At 35.5% G+C, this 27,457-nt stretch overlaps 2 protein-coding genes across 2 annotated transcripts; one reads left to right on the forward strand and one right to left on the reverse strand.

Moving 5' to 3' along the window:
* Positions 1-12,882: 12,882 nt before the first annotated feature.
* On the forward strand, positions 12,883-14,474 carry LOC127127765 (uncharacterized). The gene is made up of 2 exons (XM_051057038.1): positions 12,883-13,367; positions 13,467-14,474. Exons 1-2 carry the CDS (start codon positions 13,156-13,158, stop codon positions 14,311-14,313), a joined length of 1,059 nt encoding a protein of 352 aa, XP_050912995.1. The 5' UTR covers positions 12,883-13,155; the 3' UTR covers positions 14,314-14,474.
* Positions 14,475-14,649: 175 nt separating this feature from the next.
* LOC127127764 (purple acid phosphatase 15) lies at positions 14,650-20,521 on the reverse strand. Its single transcript, XM_051057037.1, has 7 exons — positions 20,116-20,521; positions 18,980-19,171; positions 17,960-18,293; positions 17,632-17,849; positions 16,436-16,626; positions 15,806-16,090; positions 14,650-15,235 (listed from the first exon to the last, which is right to left on the reverse strand). Exons 1-7 carry the CDS (start codon positions 20,387-20,389, stop codon positions 15,089-15,091), a joined length of 1,641 nt encoding a protein of 546 aa, XP_050912994.1. The 5' UTR covers positions 20,390-20,521; the 3' UTR covers positions 14,650-15,088.
* Positions 20,522-27,457: the final 6,936 nt, after the last annotated feature.

The raw sequence follows: 27,457 nt of genomic DNA on the forward strand, positions 1-27,457 counted from the left end.
GTTGTGGTCCACTATGTTTGTTTAATGTTTTTTTGTGATCCTATCGAATGTTAACTTATTCCAAATGTATTCAATAAATTTTCAGGCCAAGTCAAATTAATAAGGTTAGGTTAAGAATACACCATAGGGGGAAATTAGTTTCTGAACCTATTAAGTGGTATGTTGGTGGAGAGGTAACTGAGATGAATTTGCAGTGGGATATGGATTTCATCTCATACATGGATGTGGAGAGATTGATTAAAAGTGAGGGTTATGTACACATAAAGTATTTGTGGTATTGGAACCCTGTCTTCAGCTTTGCACGTGGTCTTAGACCATTGAATAATGATAAGGAAGTGTTGTAGTTTTCCAAAGATATTGTAGGACATGAGGTGATAGATGTATATATGGAGCACAAAGTATCTGACCCCACCCCCATGTGATTGTGGATCCAAGTGAATTAGATAACTACATTAATGAGGATGATGTATAATATACTGGTTTTAGTCATCCAAATGTTGAAGTGAATGAGCCTAATGTTGATTTGAGTGATGAACAAGTTGAAGTCAATGAGGGAAATGTTTAAGTTAATAATGAACAAGATGAGGTTAGTGAGGGTGATCCTGAAGTTAGTGAGGGTAATGCTGAAGTTTATAATGAACAAGCTGAAATCAATGAGTCTAATGTTGAAGTCAACAATAAACAAGTTGAATTGAATGATGATGATGATTATGTTGTAAGTGAGTATAGTGATGATGATGAAGTTGATGGGGCCAGTGAAGATTCCGATTAGATAGATTGAACCAAATTATTAACTCTTGAAACTTTAGGTGAGGCTAGTGGAAGCAAAAGGATAGTTATTATGCAATAGGCATGGATGGTAACAACCAAATATTTCAAATTGCATGTGCAGTTGTTGAAGCTGAGACCAAAGATTCATGGGAATGATTCTTACATCTTCTATTGGAAGATTTAAGTGCATTCAATCAAAGAGCATATGGATTTATTTCTGACCAACATAAGGTATGTTGTCTTATGTTATTTCCTTTGCCTTCTTATGTCATGTATAATATCTTATGTTGTCTTATATCATTTTCTTTGCCTTCTTATATGTGACAGGGGTTGCTTCATGCAATTCAGGGCATTATTTCCCGTATGGAGCAAAGACTTTATGTCAAGCATCTACATGGTAATTGAAAGAATAAATACCCTGGTTTGGAGTTAAAAGAGGTGATGTGGGAATCATTTAGGGGAACTACAGAACCATTATGGGAAAGAGAAATGCATAAAATGAAAAAATTAAATGAATGTGCATGGAAGGACATGATGGATACCCCTGCATAACTTTGGACCATATCACATCTCAAGACATATACAAAGTGTGATATGCAAGTAAACAACATGTGAAAGGCTTTTAACATGGCAATATTGGAATATTGAGACAAGCCAATAATCACTTTATTGGAGGGAATCAAACATTATATAATAAAGAGGATCACAAAACAGAAGGAGTTATTGCAAGGGTATGATGGAGTTATTTGTCCTAGAATCTAGCTGGTCATCCAGAAGAATTAAAACATGTAAATGGGTGGACTCCAACATGGCATGAAGATGATGATCTTTCAATTTTTGGTGTGACCAATAAGATTGATACATATTGTGTATATCTTCAAAATGAAACATGTTCATGTAGAAAATGGGATTTGTCTGAGATATCTTGATTTCATGTAATCACATGCATTTGGAACATAAAAAAACATTTACATGCAATTCAGGGCATTATTTCCCGTGTGGAGCAAAGACTTTATGTCAAGCATCTACATGGTAATTGGAAGAATAAATACCCTGGTTTGGAGTTAAAAGAGGTGATGTGGGAATCATTTAGGGGAACTACAGAACCATTATGGGAAAGAGAAATGCATAAAATGAAAAAATTGAATGAAGGTGCATAGAAGGACATGATGGATACCCATGCACAACTTTGGACCATATCACATCTCAAGACATATACAAAGTGTGATATGCAAGTAAACAACATGTGCAAGGCTTTTAACATGGCAATATTGGAATATAGAGACAAGTCAATGATCACTTTATTGGAGGGAATCAAACATTATATAATAAAGAGGATCACAAAACAGAAGGAGTTGTTGCAAGGGTATGATGGAGTTATTTGTCCTAGAATCTAGCTGGTCATCGAGAAGAATTAAAAACATGTAAATGGATGGACTCCAACATGGCATGGAGATGATGATCTTTCAATTTTCGGTGTGACCAATAAGATTGATACATATTGTATCTATCTTCAAAATGAAACATGTTCATGTAGAAAATGGGATTTGTCTGAGATATCTTGATGTCATGTAATCACATGCATTTGGAACATAAAAAAACAACTTGAAAATTATGTGGCTGAGTATTACAGGGATAATTCAGATTTTAAATTCTTTGATTATGTTTTGGTTTGTATGATTTGTATCATTGATTATGTTTATGGTTTTTTTCCAGGAAATTAACTTTTGAGAAGACCTACTCAAATATTGTATTTCCAACAAATGGACCATAGTTGTGGCCTATAGTTTATCATGTGCCAATTTATCCTCCTATTATGAGACGAGCCATTGGTCATCCAAAGAAGCTGAGAAACAAGGAAAATGATGAGTCATGAAAAGCATTTAACATCGACCGCGAAGTGCATTTAACCTCGACTACACAGGCGAGGTAACGAAGGGCGACATGAAAAGCAATCACTTGTTACCTTGGTGTTTTTAAAATCAAGGTTAGAAATTAAAAGGTTGTGAGTTCGGTCCCCAGTATCAACATTTTTATTATTTTTAGAATTGGATGGCGTGCCCAATGTTATTACCTCGGTTTTATGTAAACACCAAGGTAATATCTCAATGTTATTACCACGGTTTTATGTAAACATCGAGGGGATGCATTTTCTTTGTACTGTCGTTTACACATATATTATAGAACCATATTCTTGAATATTGTAGCACCTCAAATTTGCACCTCCCATTTTTGTACATTCATTTTCATTTTAGGTCATTAACATTTGCATTGTCCATTGCATAGTACAACAGTCATCAGTCAACTGGTCAGGAGATTTAGTTGTGAAAGCAAGCAAGTGCATTTTCCATGAGACCAAAGCCCTAGGGTTAATTCAATGAGTTCATGTGACCTAGGGATCATTTTTAAGTGGTTTGGCCAAAGGTTGGATGTTCAGAGTTCATCAGTCAAGATGCAATTCATCTGAAACCCTAGAAAGTCAACCAAAGTCAACTGTCAATTCAACCATGGATTTGAAGGTGGGAGATGGTTAGAGAGGCCTCATTCATGTCCATACAAGTCTCATTTGACATTGCAAACATCAACAATGAAGAATTTGAGGTCAGATGAAAAGTTTCTAAAAATAATAAGTGACCTGTAATTTGGAATTGCCAAAAATGGAAAGGTATTCTCCTCAAGTTTACATCATCAAGAAAGCTTCAAATGGAATTTTGTCCAACATGAAAGTTGAAGATCTTGCTCTCACCTTTCCAAAAAGTCCAAGAACATCCATTTCCCATGTGTGGTTGGCAAGTTATGGATCAATCATTGTCAAGCAAATTTGAACTTCACAAGTGCATAACTTTTGAACCAAAAGGCCAAATGAAGTGGTTATTCTTGCAAAATTCTTGTTTTAACATGAACTATCCAAAACATGCATCACATATCATGCATTTCCATTACAAAATTTTTGACATTTTCATTTGGAATTTGGAGGGAAAATTACAATTTGAAAAATATGCATTGTTTTCACTTCCAATCATGTGCATTTGGCTCAAAACAGGTTTTGCAAGTGAATTGAAGCATAATCCGTGCACTGTAGCATCCTTTTCATGCACATGAGGGTGAATTTCCAATTTGGCATAACACCTCAATCTCACTAATCCTTGGCATTTGCTTAATCATGATTAGCATGCATCATTAACAGAACATATATATAGCCTAATCATAACAGAAACTTGATTAACACATCAAAATCTCAGATCTAGATCCATTTTGAAAAATCTCTTCAAACTTTTTCTCTCACTTTTTCATCAAGTTTCTGCATAAACATTGCATTGTTCTTGATTTGTTCATCATCCACAAGCATCATTGAAGGTTTTGGAAGCAAGATCCAGAAGAATTCTTCAAGAATCGAGACTGTTGAACATTGCATCCTTTCATGGCAGTTGAAGTTTCTGGACAAAGCAAGCACAATTGAGCTATTCTTCCTGATCCATTCATTCATCTAAGCTTGGAAGAACATCTGTTTCAGCTTTCCAGGACTTGAATTGCACGATTCCACTTCTGTTGCTCCAGCAAGGTTAGAATTCGATGCTCATGATTCATGAAATTATTGTATGCTTTTGGTAGATCTTTGAACATAGAGTATGCTGAGCTTTAGATCCATGATTTTCGTGGAGAAATGACATAGTTATTGTAGTTTAAAGTTTGATGGATGAAACTTTTCTTGCTCGATTCTTTGAACATGTGCTGAATTAGGTTAAATTAGTTGTGGATATGTGATGTATGATGAATGACGAGTCTATTGGTATGCTCATTGTGAATTTCTGTGGATGTTTGTTCTTGAGGATGATGAACACGATGAACATTGATGAACACCTAGGGTTTTCGTTTCCAGAACTGTGTTTGATCCTTCCTAGCGCATTTCCAGATTTGTGCATGTGTTTGTGAGAATCGTGCATTCTGATTGGTGCATGCAGCGCTCTGATTGGCCAGAGCCAATCTTAAGTGAAACGGTGCGTTTAGCACCAGGCACCACATTTTGAAAGCGCCCAGGCTTCGATCCCTGGCTCAGCCAAATCCAAATAATCCTTTTGCATTTTATTTCATATGTTCCATGCCATTCATGTACCATGGTTTCATGCTTTTTTTATTTTTTCATTCATTCAAAAAATCATAACTCCATGAATAATGATCCAATTGATGTGAGATTTTTTGCACTTTGTTCCTCATGATGTCTACTATTTTTTGGCTATTTTTCCAGAATTTGTGCTCGGTTGAAAAATGTTTTAGCCTAGGGTTTGTGTATGCATATGCTATCTTGTACCTTGCTTGCCATTTTCTTTGTGAAATAATGATGGTTGATCCAATGAATGTGAAAATTGACATGCTGAAACTAGACATCCTTAGGGACATTTTGGTATAGAGTTTGTATTTTTCTCATTTCTGGTTGTTGAGATATGATCTGGTTAATGAAGGTGTGACAATGTGTGTCACACCATTTCTTGCTCAACTTGTTGATTTTCTTTGCCATGCCAAATAAATGCTAAATGACGTGATTTTTTGCATGATGCTTCTTCTGGATGTTAGGATTGCTCATGAGTTTTTGTGGATTTTTTGGAATGATGTTTGATTTGTTTGGTATTTTTCTTTCTGGATTACCATTTATGGACTTTTGGATAGTCATGAACTTCAATGATTTGTGAAATGCTTGATGTTTATCATATGAACTTGAAATTTGGTACATGGATTCTAGGCACTTTGAAGTTTATTGTGGCTTTGGTTTGGGACATTTATCATTTGTCAATTCTGTTTTAGGCTTGTGTGAACTTGATGCACCATTTGATGCCTTATTTGAGCTTGTTTGTGCTTACCATGACTTGATGAATTTGATTACCATGCTTCTACTATTCCAAATGCCATGAATTTTTGGGGGGATGATCATGTGATGTGTGCTGTTTAGCCATGATTTTTCTTGAAATTTATTGAGCCATTTTTGAATTAATGTGGATTTGTTCATTCTGTTGCTTCAATGAGCTTTCAATTTGTATGCTTTGCCTTATTTGATTTGTGAAATTACTTTGGTGAATGCTATGGACATGAGACCACTTGGATATTGTTCTTATTTGATTGAGCTTGATTCTTGTCAATTTTCATGTTCTGTTTTGAATTATTTCTCCCTCTTTGACCCTAGGCCTTGTCCTAGTGGTTGGTGCTTATGTTTGAGCTTTGTTTTCAGGATAAGAAGCATATGGCCTTGAGGAGATTGATTCATTTGCTTAAAGTTGGTTGATTGTTGAATGTTGACTAATCTTGACTTGTTTTGTAGGTTGCTTTTAGCTCCTTTGAGTTGAGCTTGTGCCTTGCACCTTGTTGCTTTGTTTGTTTGACTATTGTTGACTGTTGACTGTTGACTATTCTGTTTGACTTTTGAGTTGTATACTGACTAAGTTAGATTGTTTTCAGGTACATTAGTTGCTTAAGTTCATTGTGAACTTGCTTTTGCTTTGCTTGATTGCTTGAGCATTGAGGTATAATCTCTCTTCTTCATGTAGTCTGGAAGACCTGGCCTGTTATGTGGCCAGGCACCTGTCTGAAGTCCTCCTTAAGAGGCAATGTCTTTGTGTGTTTATTTTTGTGCTAAGCAGGAAAAGTCCTTTGATAAGGCAATTGGAAGACACAAGAGATGTGTAGTCCATCTCCTGCTATTCAGTGTGTCATCCCTTGGCTCACATTACATGTTGATGCCTTGTGGATCTTAACCCAAGATCTATAGAGTCTAATTCTTGTGGAGAAGAGTTCCTACTTTCTGAACTCCCACACCTTCTATTATTCAAAGCTCTCCCTGACCAGGGATAAGAGCTGTGAGGCACACCCCTCACTTCCTATTTCATCTGCTTCACCCTAACTCTCAATGTTAGGGTTAAGAGCTAACTTCACCCTGATACAGTGGCTTGTTTGTCGAGGTTGACATGACCCCTTGACTAAAGCCTAACCCTGTGTGAGCCCACTTTGTTTGTATATAGTGTGTGCTATTTGTGTGTATGCTTGCTCTTGTGCTTTGCCTGTGCTGTTTAGGTTTAGCTTGCTCCCTGTGCAAGTTAGCTAGAAACTTCAACCTAGGACCATGGTGAATTTGCATGATAACTATTAGGCTCGAGTTAGTCTCCCTTCTAGTTTGTCATTTCCCAGTCTCTGGTTAGGTTAGAAGTTCCTTCCCTGTGTAGGGGAACTACGTCGCCCTGATCCTCATACCAGATGAGGTACGTAGGCAGGAGATGAGCTGATCTCTCCGGGCGCCCTTTTTGTTTTCAACCCCTTTGTGTGTGTTTGGAGACTGACATAAGTCCAGCGATTGGCAGTTGGTTTCCTGTGTCTGGTTTGTTTTGTTTGGAGTCTGATATAAGTGCAGCGATTGGCAGTTGGTTTCCAGTGTGTGTTTGTGGGTTCGGAGTATGATGTAAGTCCAGCGATTGACATTCAACCTCCATGTTTGCCTGTTTGTGTGGAGTCTGGCGTAAGCCCAGCGATTGACAGTCGGTTTCCTGTGTGGTTTTATTTGGCGTGCGTTAGCCGAGCTACGAGTGCTCTGATTCTTCTCTCGTCCGAGAAGATACGTATGCATAGGATGCGACATCCTAGCGAGCACGTTCCCCCTGTCCCGAACTACGTTGACTCTGATGTCTGTGCTTGACAGACTACGTAGGCCCAGGATGCGATATCCTGCCGAGTTAGTTTCTTTTGTCTTTCTGTGTGTTCCTTTCAGCCTTGTGCAGTTTGTCTGAGCAGTTTTTTAGCAACCTTATCCTTCCTTTTGTGCGTGGATCCCGTCGAGTACGACGGATGCGTAGGGGTGCTAATACCTTCCCTTCGCATAACCGACTCCCGATCCCATCTCTCTCTGGTCGCGAGACCATGTCTTTTCCAGGTTTACTTCGAGCGTTTCCTTTCCCTCTTTTGGGATAAATAACGCACGGTGGCGGCTCTGTTGTTTTCGTTTTCCCGCCGGTTTTTCGCGTAATGCGACAAATATAGAACCATATTTTGCAGATTCCTAAAACAGAAACATTATACATTTTTCCAATTTCTCAATCTGAAACATTGTACCACAAATATTCATTGATTAAACCAAATTTAAATCCAAAATGCCACACACTTTATAATTTTACATCAAAACTAAAACAAAGGATTATGAAACAAAAGCAATAACCAAAATGGAAAGTTTTGTAGGTTGTCCAATAGGAATTGTCAATGGTCCTTAAGCACCTATAGTTTGAACAACATTTGAAACTAATTAGGTCAATCAACAACAACTTTAAATATATAGTACAATGATTAGAATGGAGTAAAATGATTAATCATAAATTTTAAAGGATACAAAACATTTACTTACTAGTTTTCCATTTCATTTTTCATGATCACGACGAATAACATGCACATCATCTATTTTATATAAACATATTTTGCAGATTCCTGAAACAGAAACATTTTACATTTTGTCAATTTCTCAATCTGAAACGTTGTACCGTAAATATTCATTGGTTAAACCAAATGGAAAACCAAAATGGCACACACTTTATAATTTTACGTCAAACTTAAAACAAAAGATTATGAAATAAAAGCAATAACTAAAATGGAAAGTTTTGTAGGTTGTCCAATAGGATTTGTCAATGGTCTTTAAGCACCTATAGTTGGAACAACATTTGAAACTAATTAGGTCAATAAAAAATAACTTTAAATATATAGTACAATGATTAAAAAGGAGTAAAATGATTAATTATAAACTTCAAAGGGATATAAAACATTTACTTACTAGTTTTCTCATATCTCTTCTTCATGATCACGACGAATAACATGCACATCATCTATTTTATGGAAACATATTTTGCAGATTCCTGAAACATAAACATTGTACATTTTGCCAATTTCTCAATCTAAAACATTGTACCATAAATATTAATTTATTAAACCAAATGCAAACCCAAAATGGCACACACTTTATAGTTTTACATCAAAACTAAAACAGAGGATTATGAAACAAAAGCAATAACCAAAATGGAATGTTTTATAGGTTGTCCAATAGGATTTGTCACTGGTCCTTAAGCATCTGTAGTTTGAACAACATTTAAAATTAATTAGGTCAATCAACAACAACTTTAAATATATAGTATAATGATTAAAAAGGAGTAAAATAATTAATTATATATTTCAAAAGGATATAAAACATTTACTTACTAGTTTTTTCATATCCCCTCTTCATGATCACGAAGAATAGCATGCACATCATCTGAATCATTTTCTTCAGATGCTTGACGTACATGTGTTGCTAAACAAGGCATCTCATAGTTAAAATCTTGATTTTCATCCGTACTATCGGGAAGATGTTTAACTTGAAGAACAATTGACTATCTAGTGTTTCACTCCATTCTCATACTCTTTATTTAATCCATTGACTTTCATCCAACTACGATCCATAATCACATAAAGCTTCTGGAAAAAAATAAAAATAGTACATAATCGACAAAATTAAAGCTTCTTAACAACAACAATAGTAATGGAGAATAACAAGAACAACAGTAATGGACCAAAGCAACAACAAGAAGAAGAAGAACAACAAAAATAATAATATACCAGAGGATAATAGCGAGAGAGTTTTTTCGTTCGCTAGGGCTCCTTGGAGAATAAGTGTTCTATTGTTGGATGGAGAAGAAGTGTTCTTTCGCTATGGCTCGAAAAGTGAATGAGATAGACACTGAGGGAATAAAAAATATAAAAAGAATAACAAGAACAACAGTAATGGAGAATAACAAGAACAACGGTAATGGACCAAAGCAATAACAAGAACAACAACAACAACAATAATATATCGGAGAATAATGGTGAGAGAGTTTTTTGGTTCGCTAGGGCACCTTGGAGAATAAGTGTTCTTTCGTTGGATGGAGAAGAAGTGTTCTTTCGCTAAGGCTCGAGAAGTGAATGAGGTAGACACTGAGTGAATAAAAAATATAAAAAGTATTTATCGCGGTTATACTAAAGGCCGAGGTAACATATCCGACGTAAAATCTATAAAAAATAAAGGCGTCTTTTTGGTTCCAAAAAGAATAAAAAATTAGATTATTTATCTCGGATTTAATGAAAATCGAGGTAACATACCCGACGTAAAGTCTATAAAAATTAAAGGCGTATTTTTTGTTCCATATAAAAAATAAAACTGTAGGAAACAAGGCGCTCCCGTTACATATATCATCAATTTTATATTGTTCGTGGTGAAAGCTCTCTCATAAAAAGCATTATTTATTGTAGTGACCATGACTTTTTTTGATGTAATGTGGTATGTTATAAACCAATATGGTATGTTTTTGAACCATTATCTTTTTGATGTAATGTGGTATGTTATGAACCAATGTGGTCTGTTATGAACAAGTTGTAGTTTGCTCATGAAATGGTATAAACCAGTTGTAATATGATCTGTTATGATATTTTGATCTAATATCAACCAGTATGCAACTGGTTATTTAACTGTTATGGTTATTTCATTTCAAAGTCAAGTAAACTTTATGATCTACTATAAGTAAATCAACAAGTTATGATTTGTTATACAACTGATTATTAAACTATTATGGTTATTTCATTTCAAAATCAAGTAAATTTTTTGGTCTGTTATAAGTAAATCAACAAGTTAGGATCTGTTATGCAATTGTTATGCAACTGGTTATTCAACTATTATGGTTATTTAATTTCAAAATCAAGTGAACTTTATGGTCTGTTATAAGTAAATCAACAAGTTTTGATCTATTATGCAATTGGTTATTCAACTGTTATGGTTATTTCATTTCAAAATCAAGTAAACTGTATGGTCTGTTATAAGTAAGTCAACAAGTTATGATTTGTTATGCAACTGGTTATTAAACTATTATGGTTATTTCATTTCAAAATCAAGTAAATTTTTTGGCCTGTTATAAGTAAATCAACAAGTTAGGTCCTGTTATGCAATTGTTATGCAACTGGTTATTCAACTATTATGGTTATTTCATTTCAAAATCAAGTGAACTTTAGGGTCTGTTATAAGTAAATCAACAAGTTTTGATCTATTATGCAACTGGTTATTCAACTGTTATGGTTATTTCATTTCTAAATCAAGTAAACTGTATGATCTGTTATAAGTAAGTCAACAAGTTATGATTTGTTATGCAACTGATTATTCAACTGTTATGATTATTTCATTTCATAATCAAGTAAATTTTATGGTCTGTTATAAGTAAATCAACAAGTCATGGCATCAAATGTTACAAATTGATACACAATATTATAATTTTATTTCATTATCAAGTCAAGTTATACAATATTGTATCTTTTAACATAGAACATGTTACAACACATAATCTAAACATGTTACAACACATAACATAAACATGTTGGACCTTTCAACTTAAACCAACAATGTTACAAAAAATAACCTAAGCATACAACACCAATTCAACTAAGATACTATTTCATTATTGTTGAAACAACATATATAATTAACACAACCATGGTAATCATCTAGTTGAGCTTCAAATGATTCTTCAATAATTTCATCTTCATCTTCATTTCTTCATCTTTCCTGATGGCATCTTTCACCTTTTGCTTCTCATCATTCAAATTATATAGTAATGACGAAATAAATTTCTTTGTCCTTGGGTGCATTTCTTCATCCAACCAAACAAAGTGGCTACATTTCGTGTATTCTTACATCTAGAGAAATCAATGGAGTAAAATGAAGATGCATCAGTAGCGATATAACATAAAAGAGAAGAACATCAAAAATAGCATAAAGGAAATCACACCTTATACATTCCACAATCATAGAAACGACATCTTGGATTGCATCAGATCATGCTGTCATCAATATAACATCCATACCACAATGACATTCGTATCTCAACGAACGATTTCTGTAACTATTTTTTGAAACAGATTTCTTAGACATCTTAAGGGAGGAAGACGACTTGGGAAGGAAACAAAAATGGAGGATTGAAAATGGAAAATAAAATTCGTGATTGAAATCAAGCTAGAAGATGAAGACGGTTAGGGCAAGTTGGAAACGATGAATGGGTTTCCATTAATAAAGACATTAATAAAAATTTAGTTAAAATTATTATTTAAATTAAAATTGTTTATTAATATTAAAATTAATTAATGTGAATTAAAATTTTTCATTAAATATGATGTGGATGTACAACACATGTGTTATGTCATTAATAAGACGGTCATATAGACGGGATCCATGGAAATCGCAAGGGAGGTAAATTTTAGGGACCAAAAAGCTAATTTTTAAGATATGGGGACTAAATTTTAAAAAGTTTAAAATAGGGGACAAAAATGCATTTAAGAAAAAATAACAAATTTCAATAGTAACAAAAGCCGCAACAAAGGTGATTAGATTAAAAGCCACTTTCATTAAGGGTGGCAAAATGAGTGATCTGCCCCGACCCACCTTAAGTCTGCCAAAAAAGATGGCGGGGACGGGCAAGCCTGCCAAGTGAAATTGAGTTTAAAAATCTAGTATGTCCCGTCAAGATGGTGGGCTGGCGGACGACAAACTTAACCGTCTATTTTTTTATTTTTCATTTTTTTAATAGATTAATAAACTTATTTTTACATTTCAATTAGATTTTTCACTTATTTTTTAGAACAATTGTTTGTAAAACATCTTTTTAACAAATTTTAAATATCGCGCATATATTCACAAATAAATATATAAAATAAAATCATCAACGAGTATTTTAAAATTATAGTTCAAATTTAACCGTCAACCATCAAAATAAATATTTTGAGTGCTTATAATTAGGTTGACGGGTTGGCGGACCAACCCACCCATTTTTTTAACAGACTTAAGGCGGGGCGAACTTAAAGCGGGGAGGGCTGAGCAGGTAGGCGGACACAAAATTCCAACCTAATCCATCATTTTTTTTTCAGGTGCAGAGGCCAGCCGATCGACCATTTTTTTTTCAGGTGCAGAGGTCAGCCGATGGACCGCTGTCCATTTTGACACTGTAACTTTCATAGTAGAGAGGGTGAGGTCCCTCCATTAGATTAAAATCGTACTATATATAGCTTTCTTTGAAAATCATGAAATTTTACGCATTTGTGTCTCTCTCCAAATTAATAGCCTTTACATTTTCTCTGAAGACAGTTTTCCCCGGGAAAAATGTGCGTGCATTGAATGTCTTACGTTTTGCTTCTTCTTGTACGGTCAAAAACTTCTAGCCAAGTAAGAAAAACAAAACAAAATCCTCCCAATGAGAAAAACACAACAAAACCAAGCTTTGTGCACCTTGGAACCCTTATAATTTGATGTTGTAGTTTGTGTCTGTGTTTTGAACATTGAAGGTAGCCAGAAGATAATGTTTTTATGAGGAAATGTCAGCATCAGAGAATCGTCGAGAGAAGTTTACCGGCTTGACTCTTGAAGACGTATTGGCCAAAAGGAGATTAGACAATCCGGCAACAACACCTAACCAACCACCTCCATTAGACAATCCGGCAACAACACCTAACCAACCACCTCCATCCAAGAGTGGAACCTTATTTGACATTATCAGAGAAGATGATACCAACAGAAAAGACCGTAGGTACTAAAATCATCTTTTAGCAACACTTTAGTTTTAAGATTATATTGTTTTGTTCTTTTTTAAAAGTTGTGTTGGTAACAATTTCTCTTTTGTTGGAAGATCTTGGAAAGCCTTCAAGGACAAGCTTCGACTCAAGCGCGCTGGCTCTGCTTGGACATCATCAATTCATATTCCAACTTCAGACATCCCTGTCCAAAATCCAAACAGTAGAAGTTTTTCCCAATTAGGACGTCGCGACTCGGTTCGAATACAATCTCACCACGATTCAGACATGTCAACCCAGCCCATGACTCACCAAGTGGACGACCTTGACCCATCGGAGGGCAACCATGCTCCGGCCACTAAACCTCAGTTCAGTCGCCGAAGCTCCACCCGTTTCTCCGCCAACTCCCCAGACAATTTTCCTAGTGGGGCAAATCTCCGGCAACAACTCTCACGACGAAATTCCACCAATGTGTCGTCGGAGCCGTTTCACCGAGGACGTGTGGTGACTTTTCGGGACAGCTTCGATGATGATGAACCTGACGATGACGACAAGAACCTAGACATAGGGAGGACACTTTCAGCGAGGGAGGCTGTGGCAGCACAGGAGGCGGCAGAAGCTGCAGCAGTGGCAGATGCAGAAGCTTCAGGAGGGCATCCAACGATGATGTCGCTAATGGACTTACTGGAGGAGACTGATAGAGAGATGGGATTAGAAGGGTCAAGGTATGTATTGAGTGATGATGAAGACTTTGATGACGATGATGAAGGTGAAGATGATGATGAGCATGGAGAAGGTGCTATGGAAGGCACTTGTTGTATTTGCATGGTGAAGCACAAGGGTGCTGCTTTCGCACCTTGTGGCCACAGTTTCTGCAGGATGTGTTCAAGGGAGCTTATGGTGGCTAAGGGAAATTGTCCACTCTGCAATAATTTCATTACAGAGATTCTTGAGATATTCTGATTTTTTGTTTTTTTGTTTTCATGTTCCGGGATCTCTTTTGTTTGAGCTGCACAATTGAAGTTCTGAGATAGTGAAAAGCATGAATGTTCTAATTAGATTATATACATCATCACTATCAGAGCTCCAGATAATCAAATAGCTGAACGTGTGCTTCCAACAAAACATATTCAAGAGCTTAGGTTATCATTCAAATGTTAAAAAACTATACTTGTCTTTAGTATGCAAATAACGAGTGCGTATGTGTAAGCAACAAGATAGAGTGAGGCTGCATTAATGTAAGTGCACATTTTTCATTCCCATTTTGATCAAATTTTAATCATACGATAGGAAAAAGAATTTACAAGTAACAAAGTGTATGATTAATAGCAAATAGTTGAACTTAAAGCCCTTACAATGATGGAAATGCAGAGAGAAAATGATAAACCAGAGTTACTAGAACTCGCTAATGCTCCTAAGGAGAGAACTTCTTCTAACAATATTTTTTGAATGAGTTACACATTACCCTTCCCTCTCTTTTACAACAGAAAATTCCCTTATATTCAGGAAATATCCAACTATCTATTATTCCTACAGCTTCTACAACCTTCTAGAATCTATGCATGTATGATTGGGTCATTGCACGTATTGGACCTTAGTGTCCTGTCACACGGACTTTCATTTAACAATCTGTATGTAGATTGCTAACTTTTAAGTCTCCTTCCAGAGATGTTTACATTTACCTATTTAACTACAATGACATTTTCATCAATGACTGCTAATGTACTATTCATGTTTCTTAAAATGAAGCAACGCAATTGCTATACACCCTCTGGCCAACAGGACATATATCAGGCTGTCTTACTATGTAAATTTGATCTCCAACTTCCTTGTAAGAGTCCTGATTGCGATACCAAGTCCACAAAGCCCATGTTTCATTTTTTACCTGTGTATAACACAATAAACACACTGTCAGATATGAGTAAGAGATGAGTTTCTATGCATGTTCAGTCAATTAAAGGTTCTATAAGCTAAAGGCTCAAATGACTTTGAGGTTATATTTCAAAAATCAAAATTGGATTTTGCAACTATTTAAGAGCCAGGAATGCCTTTGCTGGAAAATGATATACCTAGCCTAGTTTGGTCTCCAAATGAAAGGAGAGTGAAAACAAAGAGAGTAAAAAAGGAAATGATTTTTTGGATTGTTTGGTAAGAAGTGTGCGTTTTCATTCCTTTATGAAAATCTTCCATTCTCTTCCCCTACTGTATACAATGCCTAAGTGAAAATCAAAGTTCTATTTTGTGATAAATCCAAGTATGGTATAATGTAAGTTGCTGATGAGTATTGTTTTATAGCATCAGAACCTAAAATGATATAGCAGAGGTTTGAATGCTTACCTGTTTTCCAGGTAATATACACTGGGACATAACTTGTGAAACAATTTATTGAATGTAACTTCTCTACTACTATGCTATGTTGTAATGCACAAAGGGATGGGTTCGCAGGGAATAGTACCTCGAAAATTCCATAGCCAAAGCTACTTTCTCTGAAAGCACTGTAATCTGCCTGGCGATCCCAACAAAACTTTCCTGCTGCAGGGCCAGATGTAAAATTTGTTGCACAAAAGTCACCCATATAAGAGCCAGGAGTAGTTTCTGGATCAGGACAATGTCCAGGCTCGTCTACAAATGGAATTGACATCTTCTCTCGGTTACCTCCATCCCCAACAGCAATATGTACAGGACCACACGAATCTAATTTATAATTATAAACTCGATTGGACCTCTCATAAGCATGAACCTGGTGATCAGTTTAAGAAAAAATCAAAAGCAAGGGCTTAGTCCTAAATCATATAAATATTTGACTACCAGTGTCTATATGCTTTATTGCTAACCTCTTTATAACATGCTTGTAGTGAACATAGGTGAGAAGCACATCAGACAAAATTAGTAATTAAACCCGAATTAACTAAAATGAATGTTCTAATCAGCTTCAGACCCAATAAAATGGCCCTTCACCATTCGTATAAAACTTTTCTTTTTCAATTTTTTTTCATGGCTATGCCTATTATAGTTCATTATCTGTAAGATAACAAACTTAAGTGGATTGTAATCCTTTTATTTATTTAGATTTAGGATAACTCACATGTCCATTAAATACTATATCCACACTATACGAGTATAGCAGCTCTTCCATCTCCACCCGCATACACTCCGCTTCTCTGTAATGAGCTACATAAGTGCTATACCATGGTGGATGCCAGGTAGCGACAAGCCAGGGAGTCGTTGATCTATCAACATTAGCTAGATCTCTCTCCAACCACCTGTATTGTTCACCTGCCAAGGTGGTAAGCTTCTCATATAACAAGGCAGGGAAATGGAAAATATTATAAAGTCAATGATTTGGTACCCTTTGGGTTATTACTTAAAAGTGAATGCAACAGCTAGGAGATATTATAAAGGCAGCTGGAGTACTTGGGGCATTTGATTTGCGAGAAAGAACTTCTGCAGACCCAAAGAAGACTAAGGATATGATAAATTGGCCTACCTCGGTGGATATAAAGGATTGACAGGTTCTTGGGGCTAACAATTTATTAACAGAAGTTTATGCAGAATTATGGGAAAATTGTCTGTCCCCAAAGAAGACTAAGGATATGATAAATTGGCCTACCTCGGTGGATATAAAGAATTGATAGGTTCTTGGGGCTAACAATTTATTAACAGAAGTTTATGCAGAATTATGGGAAAATTGTCTGTCCCCTTACACAAAAATTAAGTTCGACGATTGTAAACAAGAAAGGAAAGCTCAAGATTCCTTGGAGTAGCTTAAAACTGAAATACCAACAACTCTAGTGTTGCAGTTCCAATTTTTTTAAAAACTTTGATATAGATAATTAGGAAAAGGGGCAGGGTCAGTATTAATGCACGAAGAAATACCTATTGGCTACATGAGCCAAACATTATCTAAGAGGGCCCCAAACAAATCAGTCTATGAGAAAGAGTTGATCTTTTATTGTTTTTACGTTTCCTATCTTGTATTCCAGAATATAAATCCTGCTATCACTTAGAGACAGGCCAGAGTATTTCCATAAATACAGTCAACTCCAATATTCTATTTTACTTTTTTTTCATCTGCTATCCATCAGTGGACAATAACCGCAAATTCAAAGCAAGAAAATTCATTTTCTACTTTTAATTTCTTTTCCCTCTGGCCTATCTTTCAAACCAAGGATACAAAACCATTGCCAACAAAAACAATACTTATGAGTAATAAGCCAAAAATAAATAAATCAATGCAAGGCATATAACTGAATGGTGAATAAGGGTAAAACAGGAAAATACCTGTTTTATCATAGTTAATGTAACCACCAAGCATAATAAAATGAACACCACCAGCATTGAAAGAATAGTAGAATGTGGATGGCGATCCACTTTCTTCGGAGGGGAACGCAAACCTAGAACTGTAAGCCTCAAATGTCTTGTTTCCAGCCTGTAATTCAATTTCGTGATTTCCTTCTACCACCATTATTGGAACTCTAGACACTAGACTCTGCATGAACCTGGAAACATTTAGTTATAGAAGCATAAGAAGATGCAATATAAAAATATCATATCATGGTACTTTTTCGCCATCCACAAACTATTAGTTATGATATAATTTTTCATGTACCTTCCCCAATAATCCCATCGAGGCTGGTAGGTTTCATGTATAGGAGTGTCTGGAAATGAGCAACTATAACAGTCTGAGCCAGTTCCATTTGTGAGGTACAGATTTGCATAGCTTACATCACCAATCAATAGGATAAGATCAGGTTCGTTACTGGTCATGTGACTGATGGTAGTAGTCGTATTATACGTGAGACCAAGATCTCCTACTATAGCAATTCTTCCTGGGTAGCTTTGTGGACCAGAAATTGGCATGGTTCTGAAATAGTATATATCACTCATGGCATGTAATGAAGGATCTCCACATTGATAATAGTATAGTGTGCTTGGTTCCAATCCTACATATACCATGTAGGCTAGTTAAAAACTAAAACGTGAAAGTTTCATACAGTTACAACTAGCTTATTATGGTGGAATCAGTTGCATGGAGCATTCTGAATCACTGGGCTCATCTATCTAGCATCTAATTTTCCTCTGAAGATAATTTAAACTATAGACCTGCCATACCAATACATGATAAGTGTACAACAGGTTAATTAAAATTATTAACTTCTCTCGGCAATGGAAGACCTGTATATAAGTGTTAAACAGTTGTGACTAGTAAAATTATTTTGATAACTTATTAAAGAAACTGCATAGATAATGAAATCTCTTATGATTTTCTCTGATTAACACACACATTATAATCTGAATGCTAAAGATGGGTAGCAGGGTAGGTACTCCTCCGTCCTCACACCTGTGGATTTTCTAAAATAAGTGGTGCACTTTAGATAATGTGTGTGTCTGCGCGCGCGTCACAAACTATGAAATTGTTAGGATCTTATCATTGATTGAAAAATTTAATGACGGTATTAACCTTCTATAGTGCACCCCTCACTTTAGACATGTAAAATGCTATGCTTCTCTAATCAAAAAGTAAACTAGCCAAAAAAAAAATCAGAAAACCTAAAACAGAATAATAGAAACAATTATCTGTGTTACTTTGTTCCATTCATCTAACTAGGAAACAAAAAGCATTGTTCACCTGTGAGTCGAACATGATGAATGATTCCAGAAGTGTAATTCTGAAGGCCTTCAAAAGGATAAAGTTGATTGTATATTAGCGACTGGCCCTCTGCTTCATTCCCTAATTCAAATCTTGAAGTTCCATAATGAACAACACTTGCGACTGTTTTGGGGTCTAATGGCTTGATGTTGTAACCAATTTGAAATTCCCCTAATATTATCATAAAATTGTAGTACCAACAACACAACATTAATAACACCATTCCATTAAAAATAAAAATAAAATCCATATTAATTAATGTTCAAATCATCAAGTAAATCCATCAACAAGGCTATACAGAGCAGAAACTTGGCAAATACAGTTAATATTTTTCTTATTTTAATTTTTATTTGATAAATGAATAATTAGTAAATGCTATCAAATTAAGAACACAAAAGCATTAAAAGAGGTCCATAACCAACACTATGACCACAACATCAAGGATCTTAAAAAAATCCATCTAGAAAATTTTGCTAAAAGAATCTGCCATAATCAATTACTATTAATCATAAATTGAGACGGTTTTGAGGTCTAATGGCTTGATGTTGTAACCAATTTCAAATTCCCCTAATCTTATCATAATATCACATCATCAACAACGCAACATGAGTAACACCGTTCCAATAAAAATAAAAACAAAATCCATGTTAATGCATATTCAAATCATCAACTACGTCCATCAACAAGGCTATACAGAGCAGAAACTTGGCAAATACAGTTACTATTTTAACTAGTACGTTACTATTTTTCTTGATCTTTATTGAATTATCTAAAACATCAACGATCTTTTTCTGATGCAGATGCACGTTTAACTAGTACTGTTACTATTTTTCTTATTTTAGTTTTTTTTATATAATTGAATAAATTAGTAAACGCTATCAAATTAAGAACGTAAAAGCATTAACAGAGGTCCATAACCAACGTTATGACTACAACGACGTAATTTGATTAACCGTAATCTTGAAAAAATCTATCTAGAAAATTTCGCTAAAAGAATCTACCATAATCAATTACAATTAACCATAATTCGATTAAAAAATGTTGAAACCATAACGGAACTCTCACCGGAAAATTAAAACGAGATAAATACCGTTAGAGGAGTTACTCGTACGTACCAGTAATCCACGAGACCCAAACGGAGTCATGAGTGGAAGAGAGAGACAGAGAAATCTGCTCCGGCTCGAATCCCACGACTTGCCGTCGCACACGAGGATCGGTGTCTGGCAAGTCGAAGGTGTTGCCGCGCGTGGAGACGTCGAACGGAACGGTTACGGGAAGAAATGGACCTTCGAGTGTGGTTGGAATGTGGCAGTTACAGGAAGAGAGAAAGAGAGGAAGAAGATTGAGGAGGAGAATGAAAGATCGTTGGAACGAGAGAAGTGACTTCATTGTTGGAAAATGGAAATGAAAATCCAGAGCATGAAGTTTTCGGTTACTCTATTTATAGTGTGGAATAAAGAGTGGATATTCCGCGTGTGTAGGAGGGAGAAAAAATAGTTAGTGCGGAACAGAGAGAATATCAAGTTAGTGGTAAATGGCGTTTCTTGAATTGTTAGTTGTTACTAGTCAGTCTTATCATTTTCCGCTGGAGCGCCACGTCACCAAAAAAACTATATCTATAATGGATGAAATTAATTTCTGAGACTAAACTTTATAAGAGTGTTTTTTTTTTGTAGACATCAAAAAACTATTTAATTCAATATCCCAAAGTCCACATTTCGATGAGAATGAATTTACTAGGAGAATGAAATTTCCGTAAAATGTGGATAATTAATATACATTATGTCAGTGATGTCAGTTTATATTCTTTCGTAAAAGTAGTGGATCCAATGATAGAGCATGGCAATCTAAGAATAAGAGAAGAGTGTGTGGGTCGCTTGTGGAGTGAGTCTCTTTTCATTGTATTATTTGTAACTCTTGAGCGAGAATACTAAAGTTGGTAGAGTGATACATAAGTGATACATAAGGTGATTATGTAGAAGTGCTAGATTGTTTTTTTTTTCAAGTAGTTTGTTAGATAGTTGGTTATTTGACTGACTATTAAGTTTGTAACTAATCAACTTTTTGTTGGACTCTATATATAAAGTGATCCATTATTGTATTTATTCATGCATGTTTTCACTTTGCCTTTCATAATGAGAATAATGAGAATGAGTAGCTTGTATCATAAGTTACCACATTAACATGGTATAACGAACAAGTTCCGCTTCTCTTACATTCCTTCTCCTTCTTTTACTCTGATTCTTTCTTCTTCTTTTCTTCTTCTCGAATAGCTCTTGTCAATTATGGAGATTTCTCTACAAACTCCTTTGATCCTTATTATCTCCATCCTAATGAATGTTTGACTCTCATTCTTGTTTCCCGACCCTTAGACAACAAGAATTACCATTCTTGAGCTAGATCTATGTATATTGTTTTGATCTCCAAGAACAAGAAAAAATTCATCGATGGAACTCTTCCAAAAGCTAATGTCACTGATCCTTTGTATGCTCCATGGGTAAGGTGAAACACTATGGTTTTTGCATGACTTTAACATTCCATTTGCGAATCTATTGCAAGATCGATTCTTTAGATTGAACCGGCATCGGGTGTTTAGTTGAATCTCAAGACTAAGTTCTCTCAAGACACTGAAACCCCTTTAATTTTAGGAAGACCGTTCTTGGAAACAGGAAGAGCTTTGATTGATGTAGAGTTAGGGGAGTTAGCATTAAAGTTCAAGAATGAACAAGTGGTTTTAAATTTGTTCAAAGCCACAAAGCAGACTCAATGCTACAAGGTGAGAAAATTACTACAATCACTTAAGAAGCAGATACCGACAAAAGAAAAATTAAAAGTGGGACAGAGGGTCCGATGGCAGAAGTCTAGACTAAAAAGGTTGTTAGGCGTGTTTATGAGTAAAGTAGTCGGACCTAACATAATTCAGAAAATCTATGAAAATGGAAGTGTTACAGTGAAAGATCCTGGAAACTCGATGGACTCCAATGTTAAATGAAAGTAGCTCAAGGCCTTGCCAGTTAATGACAAACATCGAAGATTGTGTCTCTGGTGCTCACGGAGCCTTAGGCTCTATAGTCCGACATGTGACCTTAAACAAGTGACGCGTGAGAGGAAACCCACGATTCAGTAAATTATTTTAAATTCAGTTCAATTAAATTTCATTTTCGTTAATTTTAAATTTCTGCGTGTTTTGCAATGTTTTTGTATTGGTGTTGTTAATTGTTTGTTGAATATCTAGAATACTAAAAGGGCGTTGGATGTAGCAAGTAGCAAGAAGAAAGTGAGAGGAAGCAAAATTCTATGTAGAAAAAATAGAATTTACCCTTGGAAAAAACGTGGGCGTGCTACCTGTTCATGCAGGCGCGTTGAAATTTTTGATTGTTGGGCTTTTTGACCGTTTGATTTTGGCTGTTGGATTAATGATTGTTGGCCCTACCGTTGGCTAACACAAACGCGTTAGGCGCGAGGCAGGCCTATAAAAGTAGCTTTTCAGCCATTATTTTCTCATTCCAACTTGAAAACTCTCTTCTTCTCACTAATTATTCTCTATTTTTCTTGCAAACTCTTTTTGTTTTCACTCTTTTTACAAAAATTATGGCACCATCCAAGAGAAGTCGTATCTTTGGTCCATCACCATCATCTTCCCCACGACCATCTCAAATTGCTCCAGCATACCCCACTTATTTGTTCGCAATGGAAGCAAGCACAGACAAATTCATGAAGATACAGAAATACACAGTTGTGAGGGAACGTGCTTTTGATCTGGAGCATCTCACTAATTTTGAAGTGTTGAGAAAAATGTTGGAGACAAGAGGATGGACTTACCCGAATAAGTTGATTAATGAGACAAATGAAACCATTGGGTTCGATTTTTACGTGAACGCCTCTAACCGAGAGTTTTATGAGTATATATCATATGTTCGATGTAAAATTATTGAATATTCTCCACAACCTATTAATGCACTTTTTCATCTTCAAGCATCTACAAGTTGTAGAGTTCAAGATAGTAGGAAGTCACGTATGTCTGATGAGATGAGTCAGAAGATGTTGGAAGAGTTTTATCGTCTAGGATTTGAGTGGGTAATGCCTTAGGATAGGTACATTAAGTTTAACATTAGAGAGATTTTCCCGATACCAAAAGCTTAGGCTTCATTTTTAATCCAAACCTTGGAAGCAGTTCCAACCTAATTCGAGTTAATAGTGAGAAGATGAAAATCTCTCATGGAAATCTGGCATGAGGAGCCTATTAATGCGGGGATGTTAATTGCTCGGAATATCAAATTTATGGTTGATGCCGCCCAAAGAAGTAGGGGAACTTTTGTGTTATTAACGAATTATACATGTTGGCATGAGTCCAGACGCACTAGAAGATGTGATGATCAGCTTTATGATTCCAATCATAGCAAGTTCCATTCATAAGACCCTCCACCTACCTCATCTAGTCAGCGACCAAAAGGAGCAGGGAGAGAATGATATCGACCGTCCTGAGATGCAGCAAACACCTGAAGGTGTCCATCATTATCAGCAGAAGTTAGAGCAAATGCAACAGTGGGAAGAGTTTGCCTTGAGCACGATGACTTGGACAACCAAGCTTCACCTAATTTTTACATTGACCCACATAGGTTTGGAGCTGGTTATTAAGTTCTTATGATGATCACAAAGGTTATATGTCGGTCCAAAACCTAAGGGACTAGTTTTCTACTTCAGTTGTCATGGAGACCTACTTTTCTGAGCAGGATCAAGCCTTGGCCAACCGCCGAACAAAGATGAGGACCACTTGGACGAGGCAAGATCAGCAGCACCAAGTTGACACAACTAGGATTTGTGACTTCTTCCGCCCAGATGATAGTTTCTAATTCAACATGCTACTTTTATTTTTATTTCCTTTTGTTTATGTCCTTTTGTACCAATCAGTGAAGATGGGAAGCTACTAAAATTGCTCTACCCCAAATTTTGTAATGCTTAGCTCTCTTTGATTATTAAATTATGTGTGTGCCTGTTTCTTTTTCAGTTAAGTTACTTCCTTACCATTGAATAGAAAATCATTCACAATGAAAAATAAATAAAGTGATCGAGATTGAAGTGACCAAGTTGAGTGATGATTGATAAAGAGAAGGGACACACTGATACTCAACCTTCAGATATCTAAACAAGTGAGGGTTGAGCTAAATATGTCTAGTGTGTACTTATTTCTTTTTATGAGCATATCCATGCATTTGTAATATCTAGAATTTGCATTTTATATGCTATAATTAGTTGATATGATAAACACACATAGAGGTAGTTGTTTGTGAAAAATGTGTGGCCTTGTAAACACCCTTGCATTATAATTAATATCCTTTGTTAACCAATTTGAGCCTTAGTCTTTCCTTCGGTGACTTAGCCTATTGTATGCCTTTGACTTGAAAGATAAAAAATCTTTACACCCTCCTTGGAGTTAGGTGGATAAATTGTATTTTCAGTATAAACTAATCACTAAGTTTGGGGTTGCTCTTGAAAGTTAGCAACCTTTAAGTTTGGGGTTATGGATACTAAAGAATTTAGTCTAAGAAAAAGAAAAAGAAATAAAAATAAGATGTCAAAACATGGCATTTTCAAAAAAAAAATGATGAAAAGAAAAGAAAAGGACCAAAAAATTGAAAATCTCTGGTACCTAATATGAAAGAAAGAGTGATATGAAAGTGGAAATACAAGGAAGGACAAAGAGGTACCTAAATCTAAGGTTTAAGCCGATTATTAAAAAATTATCCTACCCTGGCATAAGTCACGTTACAACCAAAACATCCTCAAATATGTGTGTTTAAATATGATCTGACTGATTTTCAAGATAACTTACAAGTTCACTGATTTTTACTCTTGTATGTGATTGAGTGAACACTCTTGAAATTGAGTTCATAATGGTGAGTAGAGAGATATATTGAGTACTGGTGATGTAAGAACTAATCTGAATTAGTTAAAGTAAGGCAGGGAACGAACATCTCAATCAGCAAAAGCAAATGACATTCATTTGGTAAGGTTTGTAATTTATTTATGACAAGGTTTCAGTGTGCAGACAGGTTACTTCAGGTCAAGCAATAGTTCAAGTTTAGAGTTGTGATGATGGACTATTAGTGTACGTCATTTAGCAAGAAAAATTGGTGAATTATGACAAGAATTGAGCAAGTTAGAAACATTTAAGTGAAAAAAGCTGGAAAAAGCGCTTTTGGATGAAGAAAATGACCTAGTGAAAAAACTGGTGAAAAAGGAACAAAAACACACTGAAGCCCTTGGATTTTATGTGCCCATAATGCACCCACGTTTCCTCTAACACGTCAGCTTTAAAAAGAAGCGTGCCTGCATTGCAGCTTTTTATTGAGACATCTTATGACTACTTTAAAAGGGAAGAAAGAGCAAAAATAATGGGTTCGATTACCAAGACATGAAAGTAACATTTAAGAGCGATTTTGGAGCCTTTGGAGGCCATTGAAGCGATTAAAAAGCTTCTTCTTCAGTGATTATTTATGCTCTTCGAATCTAAACTATTGTTATTAATTAGTTTCAACATTACTAGCTAGATTCCTCTAGGTTAGGTCAAATTTAAAGATGAACTCGTTTTTACTTGATTGAGATATATGATTAAACGTGTTAATGTTATTCTTTTGACTTATTGTTATTATTTAATTATTGATCGTGCTATTGTTTTTTATTGTTACGACATTTGAATCGATCTTGATAAATAGTGACTACTGACCCTAGGGCTATATATATGAACTACTTTAACTGTTGAATTCAGTAATTGACTAGGGATAGTATGATTAGAAATTGTAACTTAGGGGTTAACGTGCTATGTTTTCTAATATGACGGGACAATTGGCCTGAGGGGTCGGGGAGTTAACGCCTAGATTAGTGAGCTACACACCAAAGGATTAGATGGAGTGGTAGAGTTAGTATGACGTGTGACTATGTAGTCAGTGTATGTCTGTTAATGCGTGTTTCATCAATCAATTAGAAATAGGGAATTTTTATAATATGACCTGACCACTTATCTCATCATCGTAATAAAACTCTTTTCTTGCGTTTTCGACCAAAACAATCTTAAAATCCACCGTTTACTATCTTTATTTATGTTGCACTAGATATCTTGTTTTAAATTCGCAATCCTTGTGGAGACGAATTTATTTGTATTACTTCGATGACAACACTAGTAAATTGTCCATCATTTATCAGTTATCTTAAAGGCTCAATGAAAAGTTCAATTCCACAAAGTCTCAAATCATGCTCATGACTTCTTTACCTACCATAAACACGATTTTCTCTATGATCATTCAACAAGAAAGAACATTTTTTTCTTCATATCCTTGATTTGCCTCCTACTAAAACAACTGATAATTCTTTAGCATTTGCATCGTTTATGGCTAATGCCTCTCAAGGAAAGCCTAAATGGAAATAGACTAGTCCCCATCGAGGCACAAACCTTGTCTGCACACATTGTGGATGAATCAACCACACGATTGATACTTGCTTTATCAAGCATAACTACCCTCAAGAATTCAAGAAAAAAGGCAAAGCACTTAAACCCAATATTTTTTATGAATCTGAGGCTAACAATGACTCTTTTGTTACATGATCTTCAAATTCCAAGTCCTTTGGTTTCACTTAAGAACAATATCACAGTCTCATTGGTTTGTTGCTACAATCTCAAAGCAATCCTAACTATGCAACCAATAATATCACTAACACACCCTTTTCCTTGACATCCAAGTCATCTCCCCCTGATGGTAAGCATCCTAACCTTTGGATTTTGGACACTGGTGTCACTGATCACATAACTTTTACCCTAACTTTATTTGTGTCTTATCATACCATAACTCTCATATATGTTTTGTTGCCTAATGATACATATGTCATAACTTATATTTCTGGCTCTGTTAATCTTTCTTCAACTCACATTGCGTCGTGTTTTATATATCCTTCATTTCAGGCCAATCTCATATACATCCCTAAACTTGCATTGTCTAATAATTGTTTTGAGCAATTTACCTCTGACTCTTTCCATATTTTGCAGAACATTACCAAGGTAATGGTTGGTATAGCTAAAATGATTAAGGGATTATATGTCATAGACTCTACACATGTTAGGTTTAAAGCATTCACTTGTAATTCATTGCTACTACAAATTCTCTTGAATGGTATTGTAGGCTAGGCCACACCTCTAAAATTGACTTGCATGTCATTTTCAAAAAAAAAATCCTTTGTATCTACTAAAAATACTTGATCTCCATGTGATTCTTGTTATTATGCTAAACAAAAGAGATTATATTTTCCTTTAAGCACTTCTACTTCTCATGCTCCTTTTGAACTATTGCATGGTGATCTTTAGGGTCCCTTTTCAACCGTATCCATCTTAGGTCATCGATATTTTCTCACTTTGGTAAATGATTTTAGTAGATTTACCTAGATTATTTTCTTAAAAACTAAGGA

The sequence above is a fragment of the Lathyrus oleraceus genome, chromosome 3, assembly GCF_024323335.1.
Source record: "Lathyrus oleraceus cultivar Zhongwan6 chromosome 3, CAAS_Psat_ZW6_1.0, whole genome shotgun sequence".
NCBI lineage: Eukaryota > Viridiplantae > Streptophyta > Magnoliopsida > Fabales > Fabaceae > Lathyrus > Lathyrus oleraceus.